Source organism: Chrysoperla carnea, chromosome 2 (assembly GCF_905475395.1).
Source record: "Chrysoperla carnea chromosome 2, inChrCarn1.1, whole genome shotgun sequence".
Classification (NCBI taxonomy): domain Eukaryota; kingdom Metazoa; phylum Arthropoda; class Insecta; order Neuroptera; family Chrysopidae; genus Chrysoperla; species Chrysoperla carnea.
Window position 1 is genome coordinate 37,703,318 of NC_058338.1, and position 13,364 is coordinate 37,716,681.

General features: G+C 30.1%; 1 protein-coding gene across 1 annotated transcript; it reads right to left on the minus strand.

Moving 5' to 3' along the window:
• Positions 1-893: 893 nt before the first annotated feature.
• Positions 894-12,573, minus strand: LOC123292673 (mucin-2-like). The gene is made up of 4 exons (XM_044873385.1): positions 12,567-12,573; positions 5,214-5,353; positions 3,034-3,342; positions 894-1,610 (listed from the first exon to the last, which is right to left on the minus strand). Exons 1-4 carry the CDS (start codon positions 12,571-12,573, stop codon positions 894-896), a joined length of 1,173 nt encoding a protein of 390 aa, XP_044729320.1.
• Positions 12,574-13,364: the final 791 nt, after the last annotated feature.

Consider the following 13,364-nt stretch of genomic DNA (forward strand, 5'->3'; position numbering starts at 1 on the left):
AAAATTTTGCTATAATTTTGCTAGGTGTCTGCCAGTCTGTCAACCCGATAACTCAAAAACGAAAAGAGATATCAAAACTCTTATTTCTATCTACTGGTTAGTTTATCTATCTAAAAAAGCGTGTTTTTAATTTTTTAAATTATAAATTATTATTAAGTATTATGAAATGTTATTTGCGCTTTCATCATCAAAGATTTTTAAGTTAATCATTAATCCTGAAGATCCTGGCCAGGATAATCGGATAAACTTACTGAATCATTGTATTATCATCGGTTCTTGATAAGTGCGAAGTTACAATTCAATCCGACGCTCTAAAGTGGGTGAAAATCATCTTCAAACATTCCACTACATAGATACATACCTAACTATAATAAAAGCGTGTTAATAAGCATGAAAACTACTGAAATCATTTCGATATTAAGAGATTGAAATAGGCTTGCAATGTGTACACAAATACTATAATATTTATATTTACAAATGGGAATTTTTGAAATCCCTAAATAGTTGCCAACGTCTAAGGTCCGACATATCGTAGCAAATGCCTTAATAATTAATTAATCATGCAGTAAATAAAATAGAAATGCAGCTTTCACAACAGGCGCATATTTTAACAGAAATAATCAAAAAGGCAAATTGTGCAACTTTAAATTGATTATTATAATAAACTATACTATATTTCGTCTTGATTTCAGTGATTCAGTGATCCAATAAACATAAAATATTTAAAGCAACCCTTGAACTTCTAACTATTATCTCAGCTCACAACTACTCCCGCGGTGTTGGAATCAATTTACTAATGTGAGTCATGTGAGTCATTTACTAATGTGAGTCGTGTTAGAATGAAAATATAATGCAATAATACACACAGCAAAAGTGCACAAAACATGGAAAATTCATGAAATATACAGTGGCTCGTCAGATTTTAAGATCAAAATCAAAATTAAATTAAGGTAATAATTTACCGGTGTTACAATCCGTAAGTCGATTTGTCCTCTCCCATCAGTTAACGCCTGGCAGTCAGAAACATTAAAACAGCCACATGCTGATTGTGTAGTAGATGGCATTGTTGTCGTTGTAGGGGCCACCGTAGTTGTCGTGGTTGTGGGAGCTACAGTCGTAGTTGTTGTTGGAGCTACAGTTGTGGTCGTTGTGGGAGGTACGGTCGTAGTAGTTGTGGGAGCTACGGTTGTAGTCGTTGTCGTAGTGGGAGCTGCAGTTGTAGTCGTAGTCGTTGTTGGAGCTACAGTTGTAGTCGTTGTTGTAGTAGGAGCTGCTGTGGTAGTCGTTGTCGTTGTGGGAGCAACAGTTGTAGTCGTTGTCGTTGTGGGAGCAACAGTTGTAGTCGTTGTCGTTGTGGGAGCAACAGTTGTAGTCGTTGTCGTTGTAGGAGCTACAGTTGTAGTCGTTGTGGGAGCTACGGTCGTCGTCGTTGTGGGAGCTACAGTTGTAGTCGTTGTGGGAGCCGCAGTTGTAGTCGTTGTGGGAGCTACGGTCGTCGTTGTTGTTGGAGCCACAGTTGTAGTTGTTGTGGGAGCTTCAGTTGGGGGAGATGGGCTAGCTAAACAACAATATATTGTTCCAGGTGGACATTGCTGTTGGAATAAGTTTCGCTATATTAGTGTCAGTATTATTTCATTTGAATTAAGCCTTTATTGTTAGTTAATAATAAGCATTTCAAATGAATAATGAATAATGAATGCGTAAATGTTAAGTCGATTATTTTCGCAAAAGAAAAAATGGTAATAGTTTAATGTTGTGATGATCGCTTTGGCAAAGGAAAATATTTGTCAGTTACTATATGCCATTATGAATATTTAGGGAAAAAATAATTGCTGGTTAAATATTATAATAATCCTTTTGGCAAAGAAAAACAATTTTGCATGCTTGAATATAATTATGAATAATTTGGAAAGTATAATAATAAAAGTGCTTGTGAATAAAAGTGAGGGTTCTTCACCTTGAGGCTCAGAATAGCAGGTACAAAAATAAACATTTTTTTGATGTAGCGATTTAAGCACAGAAGATATTTTTTATTTTAAGTAATACATTGTAGTTTTTTGAATTGAAAGTTGATGTAAATATGGCGAGAAATTTCTTGCATTTGAAATCCTTGGAGATGGTATATCTATTTTCTCTGTGGGATATTACCAAAAATAAGAAAAAATTTTTATTTTGAAAAGTTACTAAGAGTAGGAAAAATTTTTAAGATAGCAGCTGTCGGAAAACAACTTCTTTTCTAATTTATAAAAAACTAGCGGCCCCGACGGACGTTGTCCCGTAAAAACGTAACTCCAATTCATGAATACCTATACTACGTTTAGCCTGTCCGCTAAACCCATCCCGCTAAACCCCAATTTAACTCCTATTTTTTGGAGTGGCCTGACCTTCGACCTTTGGCCTGACCTTTGATAGTAGAGCTCGCTGCGCTCGCATATGGCTCTAATAAATGCCTATTGACAATACCTGAATACTATTAAAAATACATAGTACACATAGTATACATAATGTGATATGATTTATATGCGCTCCCACCATTTAATGAAATTTCATTTTTTTGGTACGGAGCCCTCAAAAACAGTTGTAGTGGACCGAATGGTAAATCTAAACCATTCTCCAATCCCCTTGAACTCACACAAAAAATTTCATCGAAATCGGTCCAGCCGTCTAGGAGGAGTTCAGTCACATACAGACACACACAAGAAATATATATATTAAGATATTAAGAGTTATAAATAGTTGAATTTTTTTGCGATATTTTGTGCATTAGTTTGCAAAATTTTGTTGCAAGAAAAACGTTAAAGAAAAAAGAGTAGCCTAATAGTGAATACCGATTCGCTTATTTCTAATTGTTTTAATTTTGAAATGGTGAAACGATAAAATATTCTTAAATTAACGAATTTAACTAGCCTAAATAGATGTTCTGAAAACTTCTGGGTGGTGGAACTACTTAAGTTCCTGAAAGCAATAGCGAATGCATGTGAAAATAGCTTTGAATACTTATGCATAATAGTTTAAAATTTTAGTAAATCTTACGGGTGTGACAATCCTGAAATCAATAACACCACTTCCATCAGGCAAGGTATTACAAGATGGTATATTGAAACAACCACAGCCTGGAGGGAATGTAGCAGGAGCAGCTGTTGTTGTAGTTGTAGTTGTAGGAGCTTCAGTTGTTGTGGTTGTTGTGGGAGCCTCAGTTGTTGTTGTAGTTGTTGTAGGCGCAGGAGTAGTTGTTGTAGGAGCAGGAGTAGTTGTTGTAGGAGCAGCAGTTGTTGTTGTTGTCGTTGTTGTGGTGGGCTGTGCTTGTGGGCAGCAATACAACATGCCATATGGACATGTCATCTGGTTAAAAAATGTTAATTAATTACTATTACAAGACGACTACCTGATAAGGACTTTTGTTTGCAGGATCTGTCACAGTGGGGAGGAGGAGAAGACTCATGCCTTGAAGAGCTGGGCTTACTTGAGTCAACCATTCTTTGATGGCCTCTCCGACCTAAAGTTTGTTGAAGTCATAGCTGTTCCTAAACAGCTTCAAATGATTCATGGAGTAGTGGCCAGTGACGGGTCAACCCTTTTTTCGATATCACAACGGACTTTATGGTCTAAGTATGTCTCACCCCAAGACAGTCACTCTAACCTAACCTTACCTAAAGGATTTCGTGTTTCCGTTCAAGTTATGTTGGTCAAGAAATTCATGTTACGCACAGGTTCAATACAAAATACTTTTTTTAATAACATATTTTTTTTCTACATACTTAACTATGTATTAATAAAATTTGTAATTGATGAAACAGGTTAAAATATCAATAAAAATGCATGTTATTTTTTCGGTGTTCATCAATTGTGTTTACGTTGCGACAATCCCGCTATGACCATCATTTTCCTTTTAATAACTATGTAATAAAATATATATATATATATATATATATATATATATATATATATATATATATATATATATATGTATATATATATATATATATATATATATATATATATATATATATATATATATATATATTAACGATTCCAATGTTTATCGCAAAAGACTTAAAATTTTGTGTTAGTGTATGCAGGTTTATAGGGACAGTGAGACTAAGTTTTACAAATAGGTTGGGGTTGTTGTTTGGACTTGATGTTTTTAAAATTTTAGAATTAAATAACGATTTTAATTCCATCGTTAAAACATCCCAAGACAAAAATATTTGTTTCGTAAAATACGAATAAGACCACTTATTCTCAATACCACAATGGAGCTTAGAAAATGGTTAATCATATCTGTGGCTCAGCAAGAAATAATTTAGGTTAAGATGTAGTTCCAAGAGTACAATAATATACCTTGGTTTATTGACTAATTTCTCGACAGTTATTGCTGATTGCAGCAGCAGCAGTTGTTGTTGTTTTTGTTGTTGCATAGGACTGTGTTTGAGAGTTGTGTTTGTGGACAGCAGTACAACATGCCATATGAACATGCCATCTGGTTAAAGAACGTTAATTCATTACCGTTTACTACCTAATAGGAGCTTTGGTGTTTCCCTTCAAGTTACATTGGTAACGAAAGTCTATGTAAAGATCAAGTCTAATAAGAAATACTTTATATATTTATTAAGTCTTCGAAAAAAAGTTTTTTTTTCTACATTCGTAAGTTTATTAATCTTTAGGTATTGCTGAAGCAGGTCAAAATTTTATGCTCGTTTTATTTCGGTGTTTGCCTTGTGATTACGCACCGAAAGTTCCACCACCATTTTACCTTCAATAATTTTGTAATTAGATATTAACGGCTGCAATGTTTGAAGCAAAAAACTTGAAATTTTGCGTCCGTGTCTGCAGGTCTATGGGGAAAGTAAGTGAATGTTTTACAAATAGGTACAAAGAACTTTAAAATGTTAGTTAATTTTTTTTGGAAATTCATAAAAAGTTTCAATATTTCTATATATTTCAAAAAAATTGTGTTTCTAAACAAAAAAAATTTTTCATGAAGAAACAGGGAATTCAAGTTTTTTAAATTTAAATATTAATTGTTCAGCAGTTAAAACATCTCAAAATAAAAAAATTAAGATCAGTTCTCAATACTGTAAATTTTGTGTTCACGCCAATAAAATTCGTACTTTAATTTGAGATACTGTACTCTTTTATTAATACATAATGCATAAAAAAAATAATTAATTAAATCTATGAAAATGAATAACAAAATACTGTGAATAACATACAGTAGGTATTCCAGGAACAGCTCTGTTTCCAGATGTATCTACCAAATATGAACATGATGATACTGCAAAACATCCACATCCTGTAATACCTAAGGGTCTGGATGTAGTTGATGTTGAAGATTGAGGACAGCATTTTTGCACTGGAAAAAACAAATTATTATATAATTTTTACACCATGTATGTAGGAAATATATCATGGTATACTAAGTCCCAAGTTGGTAATGCATAAAAATATTGGTGCTACGAACAAAATTTTGATACATTGCAAATAGGGTTCGAACATAGTTCTTAGTTTTTTTAATATTTTGATTGGATTAAGCTGAACACTGAGACATATAATGAAATTTGTTAATTTTTTATCAACCCTAGTAGCTCAGTTGGTTAAAGCGTCGCCAAATCCGTTTGCGTTATGAGGCTCCGAAGTTTCGATAGTATTTGCATGTTATCAGATTATTTACTGAACCGGATTTAAATTTTCTTACCAAACGATAAAAAATAGACACTGAACTGTAAATAGCTGAAACTAAACACTCGATTTGGCAAAATATTTTAATAATTAGGTGACCATACAAATTAGATGACCATACAAATAAAGCCACTTTGCAATTTTTCGAAATTTGAAGCTAGTAAGACACAGCAGAATAAAACATAATTTTCAAGGTGGACGTTTCTACAAATACCGATTATTTAATATTTTCATATGTTTTTCTTGTTTTGTAAGTTGTTTCGCATGTGTGTTTATAGTCCGAATTTATATTTCAAATTAAACAAGTGACATACAAAGTTCAATATTGCAGGAAATACTGTATAAATCGGATGACCATTGTCAATATCCCTATCTTATCTTTTATATATATAAGAATAGAAGCTGGCTGATCGATCAATGCACAGCTGAAACCGCTGGGTCTAAAAGCATGAAATTTTGTACACACCTTCCTTCAGAAACGTAAGTGAGCACTAAGAAGGTATTCTTGGAAATTATTCTCCTAAAGTGTTAAAAAGGGGATGTGCATTTTGTATATCGAATAATTTTATAGACAAATATAGATCAAGGTATGTTATAATGTTACCAAAGCTTTTTTAATGTAAAATATTTACAATATTCAAAAAATAATTATTCTTCTCACAAGCGGTATAATATGAATGGTTCTTTATAAATCGAAAATCTGAAAATATATTTAATCGTTGTACAAAATATTTGTAACAATGTTTATGAAGCTGTATTTTTATAGTTCAAACCGACACAAAGAGTTGATGGGTTAAAATGAGTGTTGTAAGTTTGAATGAAACTTGGTCAATTTTGAAGTAAGAAATGTAAAAAATGATATATAAGCATGGTTCAAAAAAAAAGTTTTCTGTATTCCTATTTTCAAAAAATTTATTCTTCAAGGGGGTGAATATAGGGCGTGAAAGTTTATATGAAACTTTGTTAGCTCAGCTTGAAATTTACAAAAGTAAAAGTTGATATATGAGGTGATGAGCTAATTTAATAGAAATGATTAAAATAATACAGCAGTTAAAAACTTTCAGTTAAACATCAAGTCAAGTAATTTAAATAATAGACAGATCCAAAGATTAATTAAGTTAATGATAAACGATTGATCACGTTACTGAAAGATTCTCAGAATGGTAGGGTAGCGAACGTGCACACCAAATAAACCAACAACTGTAAATTGAGTTAGTGATATTTTTACTCCGTTTTTCCATGATTCAATCGACCTGACTAACAAATTTTCTTTTTTGTGTACAGTATTATAAAGAGTGGGTCAGGTATTATTATTAATTAGGTATTTAACGTAATATTTTCCCGTGATCCAATCGAGCTGAAACTTTACAGGTAGACTCGTGGTGACGATAAAAATGATCTAAAAAATTTTCGTTTAAAAAAATTTATAGTACCGGAGAATTTAGAAAGAGAATAAAAAAAAAAATTAAAATTTTAACATGTTACGTCACAAAGCTTTTGACCCACCTACCCCTTGACACACAATGTCACATTCGGTCGACCCCCTTCCCCCTCCTCTTAAAGTGTGATGTAATTAATGAATGGTCCATAATTAGTCTTCAAAATTTTGTAAACGGACTTTCAAAGAATATTTTGAGAATTTTGGAATTTAGGTAAGTCTTAATTTTTAATTTTTGTATTGCTTTTCATGATAATGGTCTTACTGGAATTTTTCCATCATCTCGAAAAATGTAAATTTTACGTAAAAATTACTAGAGAACTTTTTGACGTAGAAAAAATCGTATTCGAAATATTTCTCCTACTGACACAGCCTTATGTAATGCACTAACATATCCTTTTTGAAACAACACTATTAAAATAAATAATGTCGAACATATTTGTAATTGTGTTTTTACTGACACTCTATTAATAAATTTGATTTAATTTTAAATCGAAAAAAATTTAAAAATAATTGATAAAAACAAAGCGAACAAGTACATACCCTTTTCACATATTTGACTAATTTTTTGTAAAATTGTTTGTAGAATATTATTATTTGCATTTTTAAAATTCGCAAATGATATCTCCACACGATTTTTAATAACAAATTCCTCGGATAGTTGACATGATTGTAAAAACCAATATAAAAACACAACGACACAAATTGATGAAACTTTTAACTTCATTATTGAAACATCCAGCCAGAAATATTATTACGACTTAATATGGAAAGAAAATCGTTCTTATATTTATAGGAAATAAATTTGTAATAAGACAACCATATGAATCGTTTTTCCAAAATGTAGTAAGTCGTCTATAGACTTGCGGACATTATCAATATTGATTTTATTGAACATTAAATTGAACGATTAAAAATTATTTAAAATATATTGGGTAGGTGATTAAATTTTATACGACTATTATTTCGCATAAATATTTATTACATCTAATACATCTAAAATGAATGATACTTTAAAATGACACAATTTTTAATTAAAAAAAAAAAGTGTTAAATTATCTATTAGACATAAAAAAACAAGCAATTAGTAAATTTGAAAATTACATATTTCGGAAACTATGAATGTTAATAAACCTTTTATTAATATTAAATAATTGATTGTGATAAATATATTTGTTAATAAATTAAACGAGACGTTTTCAAACAATATTATGGCTTGTTCCGTTTTATCAACTAACCCGTCACGTACCATTTTTTTCTGCTAACGAAAACTAATTTAAATTAAAAGTTAAAATGGTAACAAAATTCGATGGTATGACATATCGACCGTGAACACCCTGAACTTGCTGATCAAACTATTCAAAATAAAAAGCAAATTTTACCAAAAATATGCTATAAAAGGTATATTTAATTTGGACAATAAAGAAGCACTCAAGCTAAATACAGAGTGTCTTTTTTAAGTTCACATATGCTTGATACACGAAAAATAACTTTTATCGATAAAAATGCTTCAAGGAAAAATGTTGAGCGTGTAGGTGCCCATCTTACGCAGTTATTAAACTAGACTTAAGTTTTCAAGTTCAATAAAAAGCTCACTCTACTCCACAACTTGTATTTGGTAGATGAACACTTAAATTAGAAAATTGTAAATTATTAAAAAAGTTGCATTTTTTGTTCAAAATATTTTTTAGCAAACCGTACAGTTTAGGCAAAAACGAACAGAAAAATTTTACCCAAAATTAGTTTTTCCTATCAAAATTGTTGTTTCTTTTAATTGTTTCTGCAAAATCTAGACACTCTTCGAAAAAAATTTTCTAATAAATTCAATAAGAGTGGTTTGTTTTCTATAAAAACCATTTTTGTTCAAATTGAATGAACAAACGCACAAAAAGCTACATTTTTGCTATCAGTTACTGTTTAAACTATTCGATTTACCAAAAAATGTTTCAAACAAAAAATCTTTGCGTATTTATAAAGAACAAATTTCATATTTAAAGTGTTCATCCAATGTTTTTCAGTTATGAATCAGAGTAATGTTTTAACTGAACCTGAAAACATAGATCGAATTCAATAAGACGTGTGCCTTTGAAATTTCGTGTGTGCGTTTGAAGCATTTTCCTCTATAAAATTCATTTATCGAGTTTTAAATATATATCAACTTATAAAAGAAACATTTTGAAAATCACTGATCTTTATATGTAAAACGCTCCCATTATTTATTACCTAATGCTATGGCTATGAAATAATATTTAACCTTCTCTGCACTAGTTCTACTATCTGTGTTGCATTTTGTGCAAATAATTTTAGCTAAATACATTACAGTGAAATCTATTAACAACATCAACTAATAAATAAATTGTATAAAAGCTACAGGCGAGGGACACACCACTTTGTAAATGGTTGAACTAAATAATTTTTGTATCAGTTATTCAATTATATTTTTATAAGAAAATAAAATTCACTTGAATCAATAAAATTTCGGTGTATGCTAACTGGGATGTTAAAAATTATCGTATAGATATGAAGAAGTCCTTGTAGAAAGTCTTAAAGTCTTTTTGTAAGCGTTATCCAGAATGGGTCTTAATGTTCTTCTATTTTTTTTCTTCAAATTCTCATTAAACATATCAACTGACCAAAGTTATAACTGCAATTTCTACTTAACTTAAGGTATCATACTTGAAACTTCTCCGTGCAGTCCGCCACCAAATAAGCAACGAGTAACATACACAATAAGAGTAATTACGATTAGCTTATTCATACTGATGATCACTACTTGGTAGTAGAAATACCTATTTATATAATACAAAAATTGATCTAGGAAATAGGGACAAAAATTCAAATTTATTCTGTTTCGAATTTTATTTACCTTTAAATTCTTTTAAATCTTGGGAAAATATGACGAAAATTAAGAGTCAAATTTTTCGATATATATCGTAGTTTTTCAAATATTGATGCCTAAAAACTTAGAGAAAATCTTTTATAGAAGAAATAACACACAAATGAATTCAATTTCATCACTTTAAATGTATTTTATAGAAAAACGAGTCTATACTTTCTTGATAAGAAAATATTTGTCATCCTTTGGTCTAATGATTGTTGGTTTTCCAAATTTTTCTTTAGAATATTAGCCATTTAACAGCTCAATTTTACCAGCCTAAATTTATAAATTTAACACCGTGAGGGGTACTAAAAATTTACTTGCTTATAAAGAAAATTAATGAGAATGCTTATGAATGAAAAAAACGAGAGTTTCTTGACCCTTCTCGAGGAACATGCTTAAGTAGAATATACGTTTTCAATTCAAAATGTTCAATTGTACAAACGAAACGAGGCGAGACGATAGAAAATGTCTTATTGTACAAGTGATAGAAAACTTTTAAAAGTCGAGGCAATACAAGAAACATGTTTCAAGTTGAATCTTCTTTCTGTTGTGCAAACGAAACAAGGCGGGACTATAGAAATTTTCTTTTTGTACAAACGATAGAAAACTTTTAAAAGTCGGGGCAATAGAAAAAATGGCCACAAATAATAAGAATATTTCTATTCATTTACGTATTTAAACGATACTCTCGTTCAATCCAGGCCGATAAAAGTATCTATTTTTTATTGATATACCTAATAATAGAATAAAAGAAACGAAGCGTACAGTGAAAACTTGACAGACTTGAGTTCGGGGTTCACTCAATATATTTATAAAAAGATGTATAAAATTATTGTACAATTTAATTTGATTTTATCGTAATATATGTTTTTTAAAATATATATGGTACGTAAAAAATAATTCTATTCATTTTTAAAATTAAGACAATAAAATAAAATATAGTACGGAACTAAATTTTATGATATACATCTTCATAAATTTAATTATACAAAACATCTACACTATTTTTATAATTTATTTTTACTGTATTTTTTAAAAATAATATAGGTAATGGTAATAACATATTTTTAATATGATTATTATTTCTATAAATAAAAAAAATAAAAAAAACTTTGTACAACACAGGATGTTGAAGTATTTTTGCATTCAAATATTTTTATACATATAAATAATATAATTTTTAATGATTGACGTATTTTTACAATTAATTTAATTTTATTTAATATTTACATTAATTTTTACACATTTTTAATGTTTTTTTCTTTTTATACCATGTATATGAAATATACTAAGGTATACTAAGTTTAGTCTCAAGTTTGTAACACTTAAAAATATTGATACTTTGAAACAAAATAAATATTGAAATAAAATTTTGGTATAGGTGTTCATAAAATCACCTATTTAGTCCATTTCCGGTTGTCTGTCTGTCTGTCAGTCGTCTGTTTGTCCGTCTGTCATCACGATTACTCAAAAACGAAAAGAGATATCAAGCTGAAATTTTTATTGCGTGCTTCGGACGTAAAAAGTGATGTCGAGTTCGTAAATAAGCAACATAGGTTCAATTGGGTTTTGGGTCCGTAGGACTCATCTTGTAAACTGTTAGAGATAGAACAAAAATTTAAATGTAAAAAATGTTTCTTATAAAGAAATAAACAATTTTTGTTTGAAACATTTTTTCATAAAAATCACAGTTTACCCGTCAGAGCGCAAATTATGCGGTATATATTATATAGGAATATCATTTATATATGTGTGACATGTATGTGTGTGTTATGTGATAGAGTAATCAACACTGTCTATACATGGTATTTCAACAATTAACTCAGTCAATTGTTTGTTTTCACTTCTCTTTTTTTTGTTTTTTATAATTTATTAAAATGTTTGCAATAATTTTTATATGTAATTGAAATTCACACATTTATTGAATAAAATGATACACGCATATTATTAATAACTTTTAGCAGTGTTTATAAATTTTAGAGTGTGCAAGGTCTTTGGGAAAAAAAATGGTACAGACTGAACGGAGAATTAGTTAAAGCTGACATGCATCCTTGCGAGGGTACAAATTCTAACCGTCTGATAAAATTAAAATTAGAATATTTAATACTCGATAACATCCAGTCAAATAGTTGCAACCAAACGAGATGACCCAGATACTCTTCAGAGAAGTACGCCTCCAACTAGAAAAACATTACTGTGTTGTGAGGCAGCGAAGGGACATTTTGTAAGCGATACAGGCGATATTGAAAATTATATTACGAAAATATACACACATTTGGTGATTTGTGGAGCGAAACGTCAGATAAATGTCTGCCTCGATATGTTCTTACTTGCTTGACTAAATACGACATGTTGCCAAAATCAACTTTAATCTATATCATTGAATATTGAATAGTTTTAAGGTGACCAGCGTAGATTTTAGACTTTAGAAAAGAAGAAAAATATCATAGGGTCTATTTCACATGGTTAAGTCGACCAGTGATCATCCAAGTGAAAGGTTACACCATCTTGAAGGGTTTTGGATCCTTCTCATTCAGCTGTGGCCATTAAAGATTAATTATCATATACCTGACATGATATTGTAACTGTCTATAGGTCCAATCATTCAACTAACCTGATTTTTATACTTTTTGGATCAAAATAACCCCATCCACCGAGTTTCATCAAATTCCAAAACAAAAATTGTTTTTGGGATATTCTCGATTTTATCAAAGGGATACCCGTTAAAAAAATTTCAAAAAATAGAGAAATTTTTGTATCTCCAATTTTGATAAAACTCTGTATATAAGGTAATTTTGACCCAAAAAGTACAAAAATCGGGTGCATTTGATGAATGACCGAATAGTTTTTGAGATACGGACTAAAATCGCTTCAAATATTGCGATAACTCAGAAACTATTCTTTAAAATAGGTTAAGTAGTTAATTAAAGAATGACGAATTTTCATACAATCTACCATCCCCTTTTTACCACCAAAATTACAGAGTTTCATATAAACTTTCATCTCCAATTTGACCCTCTTAAAGAATGAAATGTAACTTATTATAGGTGAAATATTTTTTAAAATCGGTTAAGTAGGTAATTAAAAAATGACGAATTTCCATACAAACTACCATCCCCTTTTTACTTCCAAAATTACAGAGTTTCATATAAACTTTCATCTCCAATTTGACCCTCTTAAAGAATGAACAAAGTAAAATAAAGTTTTGTCTCAAAACCATGAGCATATCAAGTTTTATATTTCTAACTTCAAAAATGGCATAGTTTCATACAAACTTCCAACACTCTAATACACGTGATTTGCCTTAAATATATTTAATCAAATGAAAAAAGCATTGAAATTATTAACATATACTTTATTAAAAAC